Consider the following 20495-nt stretch of genomic DNA (forward strand, 5'->3'; position numbering starts at 1 on the left):
TCTCAACAATATAAAATGCATAATTTGATAAAGGTTAGATTCAGCGATTACAGATCTCACAGTCCAAATCCTTCTGCTTAATTTTGCTGTCCATTTTCAGCGATCGGTTTTCATGAATAATCTCGGTAGAAAATTCCGTATATGACCCCAGCGCGTACTGAAGAAAATGTTTTAAAACAAAACACTGTTTTTCAAAATAACGCAAGTGACAAGGTTAAAAAGATAGGGGGGAAAAAGGATTTCTTGTTCGTGTCTGCATTGCCATCTAGTGGCACTCATCATTCACTACAGCATCAAAATAAAGTTAACTCAAAAATCAAGCGTTTGAGAGGAATTTTTAAATGTGTGGCCTGACGTGAAAGAGGAATATTGAGGCTGCCATCTTTATTCCTTTTTTTTCCCCTTTTCTTAAGAAAATGCAGGGTGCCTTTCATATTGATCTTGTGAATCAGTGTTTATCTGAGTCACCCACTTGGAATAGGCATGAGTCAGAGCATCTGCGTAATTGTTCTTGGTCAATGATATGAGACATTCACAGACATTGCTAGCTAACAACCCCCAGTTTATAAATGTATATACTTTCCAGGCCACATTGGAGCCTATTTAAAGCGGAATGAAACCCAGCAATTCTTCTTTGCTCTAAAACATCATTTACAGCATATTTATTTACAGCATTGTTTTTTACTAGAACAGCATTCAAAGGGTTAAAGACGGGACAGAAAAGCTCAATGCCGGGAAAGCTGGACGAATCCGAACTGGAAATAATGTTATCTTGTGTTTAATTGTATCAAGTGAGGAATGTAAACAAACACTTATCTGACACTGCAGACTGCTGAACACAGACAGACCGTCAGAAATCATTTCTGCTTAGATTTCAACATGAAAAAAAACAGTTATGAATAAAATGCAAAGTCAGCTCTCAAAGCAAAAAAGTGTACTTTGGAATCTTGTAATTTTTAAATGAATAATAATACTTATGCAAATAAGCAAATATGATAACCGTATGGCATATAAAAAGTAGGAAAACATGTTTTTATTGAATATTGTGTCACGGTTTTATACCGCTTTAAAGCGGACCTGAACTCAGAACTTCTGCTCTGCTCTAAAAGATAATCAGCAGCATAATAATCTTTAAAGAAAAGCATTTCTTTGTTACAGCTGATACAAATCATGTAATAAACCTGCAGTGTGTGTCTATTTCCTGCTTTAATGGAAGCAGACATATTGTTACCATGCTGTGTTTACCAATTAGCTGCTCTGCCGGGCAGTCAGCTGACACAGCTGAGGGATCAAATTACAACTTGTGAGACACAGATGAGGGGGTATGATGATTGGCGTCTAGTAGCTAGTGCTAGGGAGCACTGTGCAATAAAGATGCATATTCGGTCATCTCTAGGGAGCACTGTACATAAGAGGCTGATTGGCTGCTATTGCTAGGGAGTACTGTCCTGTGGAGGCTGATTGGCTGTCATTACTAGGAAGTACCGTGTATAAGAGACTGATTGGCTGCCATTGCTAGGGAGCACTTTACTGTGGAGGCTAATTGGCTGTCATTACTAGGAAGTACTGTGTATTAGAGTATGATTGGTTGCTATTGCTAGGGAGCACTGTACTGTGGAGGCTGATTGGCTGTCATTACTACGAAGTACTGTGTATAAGAGGCTAATTGGCTGCCATTACTAGGAAGTACTGTGCATAAGAGGCTGATTGTCTGCCATTACTAGGGAGCACTGTACAATGGAGGCTAAATGGTTGTGATTGCTATTTGCTAGGCTGTTTCTTACCAAGCAGGGATGTACAGAAAGCCAATATAAACTACACTTGGTTGCTTGTGCTAGCAACATACTAAAATACAATGTGTGGAAGGGATGATTGTTCTTTATATGTGACCAGATTAAATTATGATCTTTAATATTTCCTTCTTAACAATGCTATTTTTTCCCCTTCTTCCTCTCTTTTAGCCTTTCATGTCTCCTCGGTATCCAGGTGGTCCACGGCCCCCCTTAAGAATACCCAACCAGGTAAATCTAGTTTAAACTCCCTACAGAATACAATGGGGCCTTATTTGAAAGCTTGGCTCTGTATAACAAACATATTTGTCTAGGGACTTGGGGGCGTTCCAGGAAGCCAGACGTTACTTCCCAGTGGGATGGACCCATCAAGACAGCAAGGTGAGAGCTGCTTCTGAGATGTTACTTTCCAGCCTAATTACTGCCTGTTTGATATCCAATATCTTTAGTTATAGTCACCTGCTGGGAATTGGGTGTTGTATTTTAATCACCAGGCCACCAGCTAATCCCCTGCTCTTCCTGTTTGGAATTTCACAACAAAATATAATGTTTAGACTCTGTTACAAAAAGAGGCAATAAACAGGACAAAACCATGTACTCTGTAAAGTTTTGCGGAAGATGTTAGCACTATATAAATACTAAATGATAATAAATATAATAATAATGAGTATTAGTAGTCACATATCCCACAGGGCACATGGGAAAGATATCTAACCATGCATCCAGCCACCTCTAGGTTGTTGTACTGTGATGAAACTGGGAGTCTACTTAGTAAACAAGTGAATAGCTGTATTTTAAATGCTTACAATGCTGATTCCACTGCCAATCACCTGATTGTAGTAGTATTAATATAAAGATTATAAAGAGCAGACATCTGCAGCCGTGTACTCCACATGCACACCTGACATCTATACTAAACAGAAGGACTGCTGTGAGGAAAGGTTACGGAATGTTGTAAGAGATGAGAATTCATTCGCTGTTGTAGACATGTAAAGTGGTATGAATCTCACATTTTTATCTCTGGTCTTAAACATTAAACAGAGCATAAAACTAATACAATAAAATATATCATTGGTTTTCAAGGTAGTGGGGGTTAATAACTTAAACGTCTTCACTCAGAAGCTAACTGATTGTCTTCCTTAAAGAGAACCCGAGGTGTGTTTAAAGAATGTTATCTGCCTATACAGCCCAGCCTCTGTTGCTATCCCAAACCCCACTAAGGTCCCCCCTGCACTCTGCAATCCCTCATAAATCACAGCCATGCTGTGAGGCTGTGTTTACATCTGTAGTGTCAGTCTCAGCTGCTCCCCCGCCTCCTGCATAGCTCCGGTCCCTGCCCCCCTCCCTTCCCTCCAATCAGCAGGGAGGGAAGGGATGCAGGCGGGGACTGGAGTTCTGCAGGAGGCGGGGAGAGCAGCAGACTGACACTAAAGAGATAAACACAGCCAGCTCTGACAAGCTGTTTGTCAGCAGTGTGGCTGTGATTTATGAGGGATTGCAGAATGCAGGGGGACCTTAGGGGGGTTTGGGATAGCAACAGAGGCTGGGCTGTATAGGCAGATCCAGCCTCTGTATGCAGATAATATTCTTCAAACCCACCTCGGGTTCTCTTTAATTATCAGGTTGCATTGAGCTGTGTTCAGCTAAGTAAGAAAATGCAGAAAAGCTTCTGCTGTAGCCGCAGGGAATCAGAAAACTTTTTCTCCTTTTTTTTTATTTTTCACCCAGCAATTACTTGATTACATGACTATCTGCAATTGCTTATTTACTAGACAACTGCTATCAATTAGCTTCAGTGACATTGGACCAGTCTCTTTTTGTTTTATTAGTTTTTTGCTGTGTTTAATGTTTTAGAGCAAAAATGTAATTCTGAGTTTTATACCACTTCAGTAGCACTTAAATAATATGAAACCTGCTTATAATAATGTTTTTCTGTTACAATTGTCTTTTTTAGGTCATCCAAACATGGGTGGGCCAATGCAGAGAATGAGTGGCCCCAGGGGAATGGTTCCTCTTGGCCCACAGGTAAGTCATGTATTCGCCAGGGAGTCCATTAGTACTGGCTGAGGAAAAGCACCTCCATTATTTATATATTCAGTGGAGGAAATAATTATTTGACCCCTCACTGATTTTGTAAGTTTGTCCAATGACAAAGAAATGAAAAGTCTCAGAACAGTATCATTTCAATGGTAGGTTTATTTTAACAGTGGCAGATAGCACATCAAAAGGAAAATCGAAAAAATAATCTTAAATAAAAGATAGCAACTGATTTGCATTTCATTGAGTGAAATAAGTTTTTGAACCCCTACCAACCATTAAGAGTTCTGGCTCCCACAGAGTGGTTAGACACTTCTACTTAATTAGTCACCCTCATTAAGGACACCTGTCTTAACTAGTCACCTGTATAAAAGACACCTGTCCACAGAATCAATCAATCAAGCAGACTCCAAACTCTCCAACATGGGAAAGACCAAAGAGCTGTCCAAGGATGTCAGAGACAAAATTGTAGACCTGCACAAGGCTGGAATGGGCTACAAAACCATTAGCAAGAAGCTGGGAAAGAAGGTGACAACTGTTGGTGCGATTGTTCGAAAATGGAAGGAGCACAAAATGACCATCAATCGACCTCGCTTTGGGGCTCCACGCAAGATCTCACCTCGTGGGGTGTCAATGGTTCTGAGAAAGGTGAAAAAGCATCCTAGAACTACACGGGAGGAGTTAGTGAATGACCTCAAATTAGCAGGGACCACAGTCACCAAGAAAACCATTGGAAGCACATTACACCGCAATGGATTAAAATCCTGCAGGGCTCGCAAGGTCCCCCTGCTCAAGAAGGCGCATGTGCAGGCCCGTCTGAAGTTTGCCAATGAACACCTGAATGATTCTGTGAGTGACTGGGAGAAGGTGCTGTGGTCTGATGAGACCAAAATAGAGCTCTTTGGCATTAACTCAACTCGCTGTGTTTGGAGGAAGAAAAATGCTGCCTATGACCCCCAAAACACCGTCCCCACCGTCAAGCATGGGGGTGGAAACATTTTGCTTTGGGGGTGTTTTCTGCTAAGGGCACAGGACAACTTAATCGCATTAACGGGAAAATGGACGGAGCCATGTATCGTGAAATCCTGAACGACAACCTCCTTCCCTCTGCCAGGAAACTGAAAATGGGTCGTGGATGGGTGTTCCAGCACGACAATGACCCAAAACATACAGCAAAGGCAACAAAGGAGTGGCTCAAGAAGAAGCACATTAAGGTCATGGAGTGGTCTAGTCAGTCTCCGGACCTTAATCCAATAGAAAACCTATGGAGGGAGCTCAAGCTCAGAGTTGCACAGAGACAGCCTCGAAACCTTAGGGATTTAGAGATGATCTGCAAAGAGGAGTGGACCAACATTCCTCCTAAAATGTGTGCAAACTTGGTCATCAATTACAAGAAACGTTTGACCTCTGTGCTTGCAAACAAGGGTTTTTCCACTAAGTATTAAGTCTTTTATTGTTAGAAGGTTCAAAAACTTATTTCACTCAATGAAATGCAAATCAGTTGCTATCTTTTATTTAAGGTTATTTTTTCGATTTTCCTTTTGATGTGCTATCTGCCACTGTTAAAATAAACCTACCATTGAAATGATACTGTTCTGAGACTTTTCATTTCTTTGTCATTGGACAAACTTACAAAATCAGTGAGGGGTCAAATAATTATTTCCTCCACTGTATGTATATATATATATATATATATATATATATATATATATATATATATATATATATATATATACTTCATGCTGTATTTGCTCATGCACTGTATGTTTTACTGCGCAATCCAGCTATAACAAATGGCTTGTAGATATCTACAGAATGTTTATTGTGTAATGTGCCCCTATATAGCCATTACCTCCCAATTCACAATATACACCACAGATACCTACATATTTGCCTCCCCAACCCCTGGGCAAAAAGCAAGGATGAGACCGATTTATCTTGCTCTGTTGTCTTACTTTTGTATGCATTTTTTTTCTCTGCAATTACCAATATGTACTGACAGATGAACTGCTAGATGGTGATCGTAACTCTGACTCTGCTTCCTGTATCATCTGTTGAGATAAAATGTCAGCCACATATAGTGCAATGTTTTTAGTGAGTCAGACTTGACCAGCAGACTTGTTAATTGTAAGATGCACAAACTGTTTAGAATTGCTATGAAGTAGATCCTGAATATGTCATTAGCCAGTGTGGCTGCCCCAATGTACAAATATATTCTTTCACAGAACACTTATTGAAAAGTCCTACACATACCACTTAATTCACTTTAAAATTATCATGTATAGCTAAAAAAAAACCAAAGTATTGCCATTTAAGGCAAATGTTTTTTGCTTTCTGTTAATATCTATTGTAAATGCTCCAGACGTTAACATCAGGTTTGCTCAACTTAATATATATTTCTTGGCCCTAAGGTGTTATGACAATGAAACACTGCACTAGTGCTAATTATATAGGTGTGAAGCAACACTTTGACTCTGCAAGAATAACTTTTGTTACATTTAAGTTGAGGAGGTCTGTCTATTTCACACTGATATTACTGGTATTGTTCACTTATGTTAATGAAAGCTTTCCTAACAAATTTATAAGATACTTAGTGGTAAGATAAGGGGCATTTTTTTTATAACCATACCCCCTATTATAGAGCACTAAAGGGGTACGATGGTGAAAAAAATGATTTTCTGATAACGCTAACATATACAGGAAAGATTTTACTTGACAGATGGCTGCTGAGAGATAAAGAGAAAGCAGTTAGAGCAAACCAAGTGGGGCGGAGACTCCACGTCAGTAAGTGGGGAGGAGACTCCACGTCAGTAAGTGGGGGGGTGACTCCACGTCAGTAAGCAGCCTCCCTGTCAGTAAGCAGCCTTCCTAGAGTGGATGGACTGCAGGAAAGTATGACTATATAATAAAAGTAGTGCTCTCTGCCTCCAGCTATGCATGTTTGTAATGAGTGTCAGGTCACCAGAGATCCTTCCATGCAGAGCACACAGAAGAGTTGGGTGAGGCTTGATCAGCTATCTAACTACTCAGGGATTGTGGGGATTTTAGTTGAACAACGAGGGGAGATCAGGGCATGGGGCATTCCAACTACAAGTTGAGGAGAAGCTTTCTGCTAACTGAACACACATTTATCACGCATTACCAATGCTACTGGTACTATGTGCAGCATTATCACCAAGGTGCACCCCAGGAACCGCCTGCACTGACTTTGTTGTGACCAAAGTGACAGCTTTGCTGCTTTACCTTCTGTTCTGTTTATTCAGGCACTGTCCAGCTGACAATTCCTGGGCTGTTATTAATGAGGTCTCCTTTCTTTCTCCTTTCCTCTTTGGTTTTGTTTTTTTGTTTTGTGGTAGTCTGACCCTTGGTTATCGTTACAGAGCTACGGAGGAGGGATGCGACCCCCTCTCAATGCACTTGGTGGTCCAGGGATGCCAGGAATGAACATGTAAGTGATTGAAGTACTTTTCTCACATTTTATTACAGAGCCTAAAAGGTATGCCGTTGCCTTGTCAATAAAGTTTTGCTGTTTGATTTAAAGGACAACTGAAGTGAGAAGAATATGGAGGCTGCCATGTTTATTTCCATTAAATCAATACCAGTTTACTGGCTATCCTGCTGATCCTCTGCCTCGAATACTTTTAGCCACAGACTCTGAACAAGCATGCAGCACATCAGGTGTTCCTGACATTGTCAGATCTGACAAGAATAGCCGAATGCTTGTTTCTGGTGTAATTCAGACACTACTGCAGCCAAATAGATCAGCAAGGCTGCCGGGCAAATGGTATTGTTTAAAATGAAATAAATATGGCAGCTTCCATATTCTTCTCACTTCTGTTCTATAGCAGTGTTCCCCAACCCTGTCCTCAAGGCCCACCAACAGTACATGTTTTGCAGAAAACCACACATATGCACAGGTGAGGTAATTAGTGTCTCAGCAGAGCTGATTATCTACCTCTGTAGATTTCCACAAAACATGCACTGTTGGTGGGCCCTGAGGACAGGGTTGGGGAACACTGCAGGGACCGCAAATAAATAATCTTGCTTACCTATGTTAGTCTACCTCACAGTGTGAACTAATTCCTTTCAGACACAATTTGTTTGCAGTATATGTATATCTAAAACAAGTTCCAAACAAGGGAAGCTTGGTATTTCCTTTACATATTTCCTAATGTTGACTTAAAGAGACTCTGTAACAAAATTTTCAGCCTTATTTCTTCTGTCCTAAAAGTTCCTATACCTGTTCTAATGTGGTCTGTCGTACTGCAGCCTTTCCTAGTTGCACAGTGGCTGTTTTATCTCTGTTATATAATCTAATCTTCTTTCCTCTGACGGCTTTGTCGGGCTCAGACACTCAGGCTGGAATGTGCTGGTCTGCTTGTGATAGGATAGAAGCTATACGCACCCTCTCCACGCCCCCTGCAGGCTCTGTGTGAGTCACAGACTGAGCTCCTCTCAGCCTATCACATGCCATGTCTTTTGTTTGCAAACACTGCCTAAAACTGGCAATTACAAGCCAGGATTGCAGCAGGGAGTGGCAGAAACAGCACAGAGGGGCCCAGGAGAACATAATGAATGGAATGGTATGCTTTTTATTGTAAGAATCTTAGAGTACAGCTTCTCTTTAAAGAGAACCCAAGGTGGGTTTTAAAAATCCTAATTACACACAGAGGCTGGGTCTGCATATAATGCCCAGCCTCTGTTGCTATATCGTTCTCCCCCAGACCCCCCTCCCCCCCCCCCTGCACCCTGCTTGCCCCCATAAATCAAATCGCCGTGTTAGCGACACGCATCGTGTCGATAGCCGGCTGTTTACATTGCCACTGTCACTCTCGCTGCTCCCCCGCCTCCTCCATATCGCCACTTCCCGCCTGCGTTATATATATATATATATATATATATATATATATATATATATATATATATATATATATATAATGTATATGTCACAATGTTGCTGATCTGCTCTGAGCGGCACACCAGGGCTCTCGCAGTGAACTCTACGAATGGTGCCAAAGCTTTGCAGGAATGAAGCACAATAGGTTAATTTTGTGCTGTCATGAATGGAGCTGTATTTGAATAGGAGCACAGCAGGACTCGCACACAGGTCTGTACTTGATGAATCGCCTCTAGAATGACATGATGAGACAGGATATAAATTGCAATGTTTGCCTGGCGAATAATTTGCCGTAGGAAGGAGGATCTCTCATGACGTTGGAGTTGAGCAGGTTTTCACTCCATATATGACCTAATGTGTCCTATGATTGAGAGCTATAACTGGGTTTATTTATTTCACAGGGGACCTGGAGGAGGGAGACCCTGGCCCAATCCTGGCAGCGCAAACTCAGTAAGGATTCCTTTATCTTACAGTGATAATGCCAATGTTACTTCTGCTCTGTATTTGGTGATGTACATCATTGTGATCACACCTGCACCGTCAGTGTTGCTATATAGAAAGAAAGGTACCTTGTGATAACATGAAAGTTACTTGGCATCAATTGCTTTATTTTTTTAATTGTAATATTCATTTGTGCAGCAAATTGGATTATTTCTGTAAAGCAGTGCTGTGCAACCACCCCCAAAAACAAATGAGCAGAGTAGATACAGCCAAAAGAGTGCATGATGACCACGCATAAGACTTGCAGAGTCGGATTGCTATGGGGCCATCTGCAGAGTGTGGCAGCTTGCTAGTGCTTCTAAAAGTATGTCCGGGTTTTCCAGCTCCCTACATAGCATGTCTTCATCATATAATGCTGCCACAGTGGTTATATGAACAGATTGTGCATGTAAGCTCTCATACTATGTGAAAGTGGTAAAATTGGCCAATCAAAATTGAATGTGTGTATGTACCTTAAAGCCTGGTACACACCTCCAGTTATGATTGGCCAATCACTGACCAATTTTACCACCTCCATGTAATATGAAGGTCAACAGATATTGAATACTATGAGCAGATTGTGTAGATCAATCCTCATACTTATGGTGGTGGTAAAATTGGTCAGTGATTGGACAATTATAATTAAGTGAGTACCAGGCTTTAGGTTGCATGCCCACATCCAATTTTGATTGGCCAATCACTGGCCAGTTCTACCAACACCATGTAGCATGAGGTCCAACATATTTTAAATACTATGGACAGATTGTGAAGGTAAACTCTCATTCTACATGAAATTGGCCAATCAAAAGTGGATGTGTGTATGCACTCTTAAAGCTAATGGGAATCATTAATTGAGTAAAAAAAAGTCAGATACTCACCTAAGGAGAGGGAAGGCCGGGTCCTAATGAGCCTTCCCTCTCTTCTCCTAGTGCCCTTGTTGCGGCGGCAGCTCAATCCCCCGCCGCGGAGACTTCGGAAGACTTCGGGAACCGAGTCCTCCCGAAGACAGGCGGCTCCATACTGCGTATGCGCGAGTGCGTCATAGAGGGTGCTCGCGCGTGCACAGTGTAGAGCGGCCCGTCTTCGGGAACACTCTGGCTCCCAAAGCATTTCCGAGGCCTCCCTTCGGTGGGGAAACAGCGGTATTTGACCAAATACCACTACGGGGGAGGCAGCGCAACAACGGAGACCGGGAGAGGAGAGGGAATGCTCTATGGGACCCAGAGCCTCACTCTCCTTAGGTGAGTATCTGACTTTTTAATTTAATTTTGGGTTCCCATTCACTTTAAGCCTGATTCACAACTTGACTTTGATTGGCCAATCACTGACCAATTTTACCACCTCAATGTAGTATGGGAGTTTACCTACACAATTTGTATATAGTATTCCAAATCTGTTTATCCCCATACTACATGGAGGTGGTAGAATTGGCCAGTCATGATTGGTGTGTATCAGGCTTTAGTGCAGGGGTCAGGAATCTTTTTGGCTGAGAGAGTCATAAACGCCACAGATTTTATAATGCAATTCTGTGAGAGCCATACAATATGTTTCAAAATGGTGTGCATGCGCAGCAGAGGGCTCACATCTGTTGCCATGGTGATGTGTATACAGTTGATCCGCCGTGCAACGGAAGTGTCCCGACACGTCTTCAGCTTCTCTTGGGGTTCAGCAACATCAGCAATTTCCCAGACAGGAGAAATACTGACTAACAGCTTGTACAATTAGCAAGCTGACTTGGGGTTGATTCACTTTGTAGGACGAAATCCTCGCACTTTGGCACAATAGGCTGCTTGTCAAGTGACAGGCAGTCTATTGGGCCAATCAAAGTGTGGGAATGTGGTCCTACAAAGTCACTGGACCTGACAGAGTCCAGGGTAGGACAAATGGATTGGCTGTTAGTTTTGGGGGTAGCGCGAGTAAGTTAAGCCCAGTGCACACCAAAACCGCTAGCAGATCCCAAAAACGCTAGCGGTTTTTGGAGCAGATTTTAGAGCGATTCTAGGCATGTTTAGAGACATTTTCTAAACATGCCGAGCGTTTTTGGGAGCGTTTTTGTGTAGCAGATTACAAACATTGTTACAGTGAAAGCTGTTACTGAACAGCTTCTGTAACAAAAACGCCTGGAAAAGCGCTCTGATCTAGCGTTTTCCAGAGCGATTTGAGCTTTTCCTATACTTTGCGGTTTGCAGATGCGTTTCAGCCTCAATGTAAACGTGCAGCAGGAGGCACGTTTGCGGTTTGCTAAAAACCTCAAACCGCTGGTGTGCACCATCTCATTGAAATACGTTAGCCAAGCGTTTTTCACAGGCGGATGCGGTTGGCGGATTTCTGCTAAAACCGCTCGGTGTGCACTGGGCCTTAGTAGTGCATGCTACAGCAGTAGCGTGCCTACTTTGAAAATGTTATTTGCGTTGCCACACTAAGCCGCGCTGCTTGATCAATGTAGCTTAGTGAATCAACCCTACTGATTTCTATGTGAGCCAGATGCCACCATCAAAAGAGCCACATCTGGCTGCTGAGCCATTGGTTCCCTACCCCTGCTTTAATGTAAGCTGAACAATAGCCTCTCACCACTTCTCAAATGCTTTCAACCAATCAGTAAACATGCTTGTGTATATATAGTCTCTCTATTATGTGAAGTACGAAAAGGAAATACTTTCTTTTTTAGTATTTGGTATTAATATTTCAGATTTGAGTTGTTGAAAACATGATTGGCAACACACAAGTGGGGAATGGGGCTGACACACCCGTTGCACTGAATTGACCAAAATTAATAATAGTTACTTAAGTGAAACTAAAAAATCCTTTTAACGTACCTGGGGCTTCTTGCAGCCCATTGGAGTCATCCTGTGCTGGCAAAGTCCTTCCAAGTCCCTCCATCGAGCAGCAGTGACCCCCGCAAAGCTGGCAGTTTGCCGTGGTCTGTGCATACCTGGGCCAGAGCCGCGCACACTCTGATCGTGCTGCTGAGAACGCCCTGCGCATGTGCATAACGCTCCTGGCCGCGGTGAGGAGGCACATGGTCAGCCAGTTTTGTGGGAGTAGCCGCCGCTTGCCGGAGGAGCTCAGACAGATTGCTTGGGCACAGGGGGGACTCTAGGTGGCTGCAAGAGGCCCCGGGTAAGCTAAACTGATTTTTGTATCTTCACTTTAGATTTCCTTTAAATGTAACTTTTTTTAATATCTAAATGGCGCTTATCGGACTAATAGGAAGAATATGTCCTGCAAGCGGCTTGACAAAAGGGAAAACAATCAATAGATGTTCTCTCTGTGCAATAAAAGAGTAACTTTGATTTTTATTTGCTTTCAGATACCTTACTCGTCCGCCTCTCCTGGGAATTATGTAGTAAGTTCATCTGGTTTTGTTTGCTCATTGGAATTGATGTTACATTTTATTTAGTGAAAGAAATACTTATCCAGATGTTAAGAGGAGCCCTTGTGTATTGTGTGCACAGTGAACATCTGAGCCATGTTCGGCTGTTTTGTCTGTCGTTTAATGTGCATATGTTGATATTCGTTTGAAGAACCGTTACCAATCTGCGCACAGATGCAGTGAGAGCCAGGCTTAGCTGCATAATAACATCCGCCGCAGTAAGTGCGACTGTTAAAAGGTACTTCAGAATCATTTGCGGCAATGAGGATCTCTGAATCTGGAGAGGTATCTCCTGTAATGTGGTCACTTTATGGGAAGCAATAAATGTATTGGCACGCAAACCCTACAGCGAGCTATACGTTTTCATGGAATCACCTCGCTCACTTATGTAGCTGAAATCTGTTTTCCTCGCTCTGACTAACGTGAAATCACAAAGAGAAATACCGAGTCCAAATGAAGTTCATGGCTGTAAAGGAAAAGACTGAATAAACAGGGAAAAGTGTTTTTTTTTTTTTTTTATTAAATAAAAAAAAAATTCTGTTGTGTAAGCCACGTGGGACTAAGACAACTATAAAAAAAATCAAAAAGAAAGATTTTTCAATTTTTTTTCAATAAAAATCTGATCGGATGTGTTGGAAAAATCTGGAAAAATATTAAAAAAATGAAAGTTTTATTCGATCATTTGTTTAATAATTTTGGACAAAACAATCATAATTGTTAGGGCCCATTCACACTTGAGCGTTTTGCCGGCGATTTCGGCAAAACGCTCAAACGCTAGCGCTTTTCAAAATGCTAGGGTAATAAAAGTCTATGGGCCCGTTCTCATTTGGGCGATTTACGCTAATCGCCCAAAAATGATAAACGCAAACACGTAGCCTGCACCATTTTCAGGCGATTTCCCGGCGATCGCGTTTTATTGCTATAGAAGCGCAAAACGCGATCGCTAAAAAATCGCCAGGTGTGAATGGTGATTTTTTTTTTGCCGTTAATCGCCAAAAAACGCCAGAGCAAAACTCTAGCAAAATCGCTAGCAAGTGTGAATGGGCCCTCATAATATATTTGTTAGTTTTTTTTATTGTTCAATCAAGTGGATAAATCGTTCAGATTTGTTTTGAAAGTCTTTAAGAGACTTTTTAATGTCATGAATAAATTTTTAACAATCAAAACTATTATTGGGCGGCGATGTTGGGCACCAATCTCCGGCAGATGGATCACAGTGATCGGATCTCCCGGGAAAATTGACAAGTGTATGGGCTTCTTTAAAATAATTCAGTCACTCCATTATATTAAAGAAGTACTGTAGGGGGGTTAGGGGGGAAAAAGAGTTGAACTAACACGGGGTTTCTAATGGTCCCCCGTAGACATCCTGTGCCCGCGCAACCACTCACTGATGCTCCGGTCCCCACCTCCGAATCACTTCTGAAATTTACGACTTTAAACTTGGAAGACCACTGCGCCTGCGCTGCCGTGTCCTCTCCCCTGCTGACATCACCAGGAGTGTATTGCGCAGGACCAGTATGGTCTGTGTCTGTGCAGAACACTCCTGGTGACGTCAGTGGGAGCGAGGACGCGGCCGTGCAGGCGCAGTAGTTTTCCAACTTTAATGTCGGAAATTTCAGAAGTGAACCGGAGGCGGGGCCGGAGTATCGGTGAGTGGCTGCGTGGGCACACAACGTCTGCGGGGGACCATTAGAAGCCCCGGGTAAGTTCAACTCCTTTTTTTTTTTTTTTTTTTTTTTCCTGACCCCCCTACAGTAGTCCTTTAAGTCTGTGGCACCTGGTTCCTAGCAGTTTTTGATATTTTCTTTTATCTTTAGTACTCTTTTCTATCTAGATTTATCATTTGGTTTGTTAATTTACATCTGTGGAGCTATATTGATTTTTGTGTAATGTCCCTTTCTGTGCAGGGTCCTCCCGGTGGTGGTGGTCCTCCAGGCACACCTATCATGCCCAGCCCAGCAGGTACAACCAGTCTTCCCATGTTCTGCTTTTAAACACAAGTGGTATCATGTTTGAACTGTAGTATATAGGCGTTAATGTTGTATGCAGCAAGGCTAGTTGCATAACAGCGAACCGTATAACAAACACTATAACAACATAATAGTGAAGCCGACATGTAATCGAAGTAGGGAGTGAATGTAGTGTATCTAAAAATGGAGAATCCATTTTATGATCTGTCTGCTGACATTTAAGGCTCTAAACCACATAGGACCCAATTACATAGCTATTGTAAATATATGCCCCTCCACGCATGCTCCACTCTGCCATTCAGATTAATCTTGTTATTCCCAGGATCCACTTAAAAACAACTAGTGCAAAAGGTTTTTCCTATGCAGCCCCTACTCTATGGAGCTCACTTCCACAGTAAGTGTGAGAGGCTCCTTCTCTGGACTGCTTTAAAGGAGTTATCAGCCAAATGATAAGAAATGAGCTTTACTCACCTGGGGCTTTCTCCAGCCCCTTGCAGCCGAATGGCCCGCGCTGGCTGCTCCCCTCTGAGCCGCCGTCCCAGTCTCCGTGCTCGGTGTGGAGGCCGACCCCGAGGTTGCCTGCACTGCGCCTACGCGAACCGCCACCCATGTTGTATACGGCTCACTGCGCAGACGCAGTAGTTCTGCGCCTGTGCAGTAAGTGGCGTACAACGTGGGCTTGATTGACAGCGGCGGTTCGCGCAGGCACAGTGCAGGCGACCTCGGGGTCGGCCTCAGCATGGACACCGGGACAGCGGCGCAGAGTGGAGCGTTCCACATGGGACAGCCGGCTGCAAGGGGCTGGAGAAAGCCCCAGGTAAGTAAAGTGCTTTAAAAATATTATTATCTAAAGCTAGGCATACACAAGTCAAACTCAAATTTCAATATATTTCATTACAAATCGAGGGAGCATTGATTAAGCACAAACACAGTTCTGGCTCAATGTAGTTCTACGTTACGTAGTCATCAGTTCCCCTCTGTTCCTGCCCCACTTACTCTCCCAGAGATTTTTCAACATGCTTCATCATAATTTGGACATGAATTGTCCAAAATCGACCAGATAGGTTGGGAGCTACAAATGTCCAGCAGGCTCAATCACAGTGATCGAATTGAATGGAAAAGCCATTACATGTATGGCATAAGAAAGCTTCGGATGGAACACACATACATTTATCTCAACTTTAGCAGCAGTGCACATTATACAATTCACCACTTATGCTGGGAATACACGATGCGTTTTTGCGTTCGTTTTTGCCGTCGTTTTCGCTTTCGATCGATTCTACTCTTGATTCACTGCTCGATTCCCCTCTCGATTCCTTATCTTTTCTTATCAATTACATTCACTTGAATGAGGAGAAAGTAGAATCGACCAGATCCAACCGGTTGGAATTTATCTATCGAACCCATCTATCTAAAGTAAAAACTTAACGTGTATTCCCAGCATTAAGGCAGTGGGATAACACTGGGGACCCTTTCTCCCGATCACAGCACATGATTATTCTGCACAACCATTACTATAGATTATCTAGTTGTGTTCAAAGCATGCAAATCCCTCCACAATCCCTATTGTCACTCTTGCTTTGTTGGAAGAAACTAAAATAAAAATGCTACAAATAACACAAACTGCTCTCCTGCGTACAGTATTAGCCATACAGCATCACACATTTAATGGTACAGTCTAGGTTTTTTTTTTTCCGTCCATCCCCCCCTCCCCATGTTAGACGGTAATTATAACATGCATACATGAAGACAATGTTATGTGGTGTATAATGGATTATCGCTTTATGTTTACTTGTGTTTCAGATTCCACAAACTCTGGAGACAATATGTACACGTTAATGAATGCAGTACCTCCTGGCGCCAACAGACCTAATGTAAGGACTGGCCATAGACAAGAGTCACACGATCAGCATTTTATTACTGATTAGCTTGTAACTGGATTACTATAGACAGAGTGTAGCAAACAGGTCAGATTTTCCATGTATGCATTTCTCAGTGTTGGTCTCCTGGGACCTGCATTGCATTGTGTAAGATGGGTTATACGGAGCAATGCTGGAGAGACTCAGAAGCCTAGCCACTAATAACTACAGATGTGGACAGTAATTCTAAGACAGGTTTTAAATTGCATTCCTGTCTCTTTATATCGTTACTAGATTTGTCATTACAAACCAGATCAAAGCTATTTCCATTTGTCACCAAAGATGTAGCACTGAATATAATGATATACACGGATTAGCCAAAACAATAAAACCAGCTGTATAATACAGTGTTGTGTGAACAGCTCTGTCCCGTTGTGGCCTAAACTCCACAAGATCTCTGAAGTTGTCCATATCTGGCACAAAGAGGTTTGCAGCAGCAAAGCACGTAAAAAAGGACGTGGGAGGTGCCCTGTTGAAAAGACAACACTATAGGCAGCAATGGTAAGATGCGGTTAGTGGCAATACACAGTAATTTGGGTGGATTGAGGCGCCCGATGAACGAGTGGGGCCACCCGCTATGCAAATTGGGGTTCTAAATAGCGGCCACCTTATTTTATTGGGTGCCTCCGACCTACCAAATTACCGTATATTGCCGCTAATCTCTGCTTAAATAGGCGGCAGGTGGTCTATGTAAACTTAAATAACCCCCGTGCTGAAATGAGAACAGGAGTATTCTACATGTAGAGGATGAGTTGAGTGATGGAAGTCAGGGCACCACTTAGGAAGGGGGTGGTGGTTTAAGGTTAGGCAGCACCAGGGGGTGGGTCTTGGGGTTAGGCATCGGTAGAGGGAGGGTTCGGTGTGAGAGTTGGGTTAGGTCATGGTGAAAATTACCGAATTAAGTAGTGTTTATAGGCAATTTTAGTAATCTACTAGGGCTGTATCCGGCTCCTTTTTTTCTGGGTACATTTTTTACATGTATGCTAGAAAGGTCAGACCTCCATGGATTGAACTTACTCAGTGCTGAATCAGATTGAAATTTGGGGAATTAGAAGGCCAAAGACAACATGATTCATCAGATGGTCCATTTCCGACTCTCCCTTGCCTGTTTGTTTTACACTTTCATGGTATTTCAGCCATTGGCCAGTCATATGGCACATGAGCTACTCCAACTGGTTTGCATTACATAGCATGCTGCAGTGCACTATGTTCTGACACCTTTCTCTCAGGGCATTCTATGCTATGCTAGGTACACAAAATGCAATTTCCCATCACATCAACAGCCCAAACCGGTATTTTTTGACCCTAGTCCAATCTGCTCCCGATGGGTAACTGGGTCAATCCAATTGATCGGGAGAAGATCGGGCATGTCCAAAATCTGCCTTGTTTACCTTTGGTTGCCGGTGGGCTTCATGTGTTTTGTAGAAATGCAGAGAAAAAACAGTAATTCGATTGTTGCATTGAATATGTTTGGGTTATAAATTATCATTTATAAATCTTTCTCTTTTATGAACATCTTCTGGGCTAACCTGGAAAGAATACATTTGATAGGTAGTTGCAGTGGACGTTAAGTGTGCCTATGTGTCTATAATTGCCTGTGTACATATGTAGCTGGCGGACCTCTGCTACACAGAAATCCGTGTGCAAAGTATAAGTCTCTGCTAGTCATTATTTTCCAAGCCTGTCCCTTGAGCCCAGTAGCTCCATGTGCTGCATTTACTTTGCATAGTGCAGTACCTTCACTGCTTTTAGAATATGAGTCATAAGCCCAGCAGCTCTGTGGTCTGAATTATTACACAATACTGCCATCTGTTGGTGCAACATTTTCAGATGTGTATATAAAATGGATCAAAAAGAATTGTGACAGTGCACTGTGGCTAATAGAACAGTCTAATAATGCTAACGTTTTCGGACCATTTAAATAATTTCTGGCGATATGGCTGGAAAATGGATATTATTTTTAAAAGTCCTTCTTTTACTTAGCCACTAAAAAGGTGTTGCTTAAAGGGAACCTGAAGTGAGAGGGGTGTGGAGGCTGCCATATTTAATTTCCTTTTTAATAATACCAGTTGCCTGGCAGTCCTGCTGATCCTCTGCTTCTAATATTTTTAGTCGTAGACCCTGAACAAGCATATGCAGATCAGATGTTGGATGTTGTAATGCAGACACTACTGCAGTCAAAGAGATCACAGGACTGCCAGGCAACTAGTATGGTTTAAAAGCCATTCCAGTAATGTCATAGCCTAGGCTGGTTAGCTATGCAGAATTCTCCTCGCAGAACATCCTGGGAGACCAGGTATTTTTTCTAGTGGCACTTCACTGCTCACCTCTCCTGGTCTCCCTCACTGAGTGCTGCAACACTCATTTTTCACCTGCCCTACCATCCCTCGCTGTGTGCTGCACCATTCACTTCTCACCTATCCTACCATCCCTCACTGTGTGCTGCACCACTCACTGCTCACCTGTCCTACCATCTCTCACTGTGTACTGCACCACTCACTTCTCACCTGTCCTACCATCCCTCACTGTGTGCTGCACCACTCACTGCTCACCTGTCCTACCATCCCTCACTGTGTACTGCACCACTCACTGCTCACCTGCCCTACCATCCCTCACTGTGTGCTGCACCACTCACTGCTCACCTGTCCTACCATCCCTCACTGTGTGCTGCACCACTCACTTCTCACCTATCCTACCATCTCTCACTGTGTGCTGATCCACTCACTTCTCACCTGTCCTACCATCTCTCACTGTGTGCTGCACCACTCACTTCTCACCTGTCCTACCATCCCTCACTGTGTGCTGCACCACTCACTTCTCACCTATCCTACCATCTCTCACTGTGTACTGCACCACTCACTGCTCACCTGCCCTACCATCTCTCACTGTGTACTGCACCACTCACTGCTCACCTGCCCTACCATCCCTCACTGTGTGCTGCACCACTCACTTCTCACCTGTCCTACCATCCCTCACTGTGTGCTGCACCACTCACTGCTCACCTGCCCTACCATCCCTCACTGTGTGCTGCACCACTCACTGCTCACCTGTCCTACCATCCCTCACTGTGTGCTGCACCACTCACTGCTCACCTGTCCTACCATCCCTCACTGTGTGCTGCACCACTCACTTCTCACCTGTCCTACCATCCCTCACTGTGTGCTGCACCACTCACTTCTCACCTGTCCTACCATCCCTCACTGTGTGTTGCACCACTCACTTCTCACCTGTCCTACCATCCCTCACTGTGTGCTGCACCATTCACTGCTCACCTGTCCTACCATCCCTCACTGTGTGCTGCACCACTCACTGCTCACCTGTCCTACCATCTCTCACTGTGTGCTGCACCACTCACTGCTCACCTGTCCTACCATCCCTCGCTGTGTGCTGCACCACTCACTGCTCACCTGTCCTACCATCCCTCACTGTGTGCTGCACCATTCACTGCTCACCTGTCCTACCATCCCTCACTGTGTGCTGCACCACTCACTTCTCACCTGTCCTACCATCCCTCACTGTGTGCTGCACCATTTACTGCTCACCTGTCCTACCATCCGTCACTGTGTGTTGCACCACTCACTTCTCACCTGTCCTACCATCCCTCACTGTGTGCTGCACCACTCACTGCTCACCTGTCCTACCATCCCTCACTGTGTGCTGCACCACTCACTTCTCACCTGCCCTACCATCCCTCGCTGTGTGCTGCACCACTCACTGCTCACCTGTCCTACCATCCCTCACTGTGTGCTGCACCACTCACTTCTCACCTGTCCTACCATCCCTCACTGTGTGCTGCACCACTCACTGCTCACCTGTCCTACCATCCCTCACTGTGTGCTGCACCACTCACTTCTCACCTGTCCTACCATCTCTCACTGTGTGCTGCACCACTCACTTCTCACCTGTCCTACCATCCCTCACTGTGTGTTGCACCACTCACTTCTCACCTGTCCTACCATCCCTCACTGTGTGCTGCACCATTTACTGCTCACCTGTCCTACCATCCGTCACTGTGTGTTGCACCACTCA

At 43.5% G+C, this 20495-nt stretch overlaps 1 protein-coding gene across 2 annotated transcripts in view; it reads left to right on the plus strand.

Moving 5' to 3' along the window:
• SSBP2 (single stranded DNA binding protein 2) overlaps positions 1 to 20495 on the plus strand; it is a 247223-nt gene that overhangs the window by 217704 nt on the left and 9024 nt on the right. The window contains exons 6-13 of one of the 2 annotated variants that reach the window (XM_068247960.1): positions 1962 to 2021; positions 2105 to 2171; positions 3745 to 3815; positions 7184 to 7275; positions 9126 to 9174; positions 12515 to 12550; positions 14485 to 14539; positions 16351 to 16421. In XM_068247960.1, coding sequence (XP_068104061.1) covers positions 1962 to 2021; positions 2105 to 2171; positions 3745 to 3815; positions 7184 to 7275; positions 9126 to 9174; positions 12515 to 12550; positions 14485 to 14539; positions 16351 to 16421 — 501 coding nt within the window. The remainder of the gene's footprint in view (positions 1 to 1961; positions 2022 to 2104; positions 2172 to 3744; positions 3816 to 7183; positions 7276 to 9125; positions 9175 to 12514; positions 12551 to 14484; positions 14540 to 16350; positions 16422 to 20495) is intronic. The other variant, XM_068247964.1, reaches the window with a different exon arrangement.

This window comes from Hyperolius riggenbachi, chromosome 1, assembly GCF_040937935.1.
Source record: "Hyperolius riggenbachi isolate aHypRig1 chromosome 1, aHypRig1.pri, whole genome shotgun sequence".
Lineage (NCBI taxonomy): Eukaryota > Metazoa > Chordata > Amphibia > Anura > Hyperoliidae > Hyperolius > Hyperolius riggenbachi.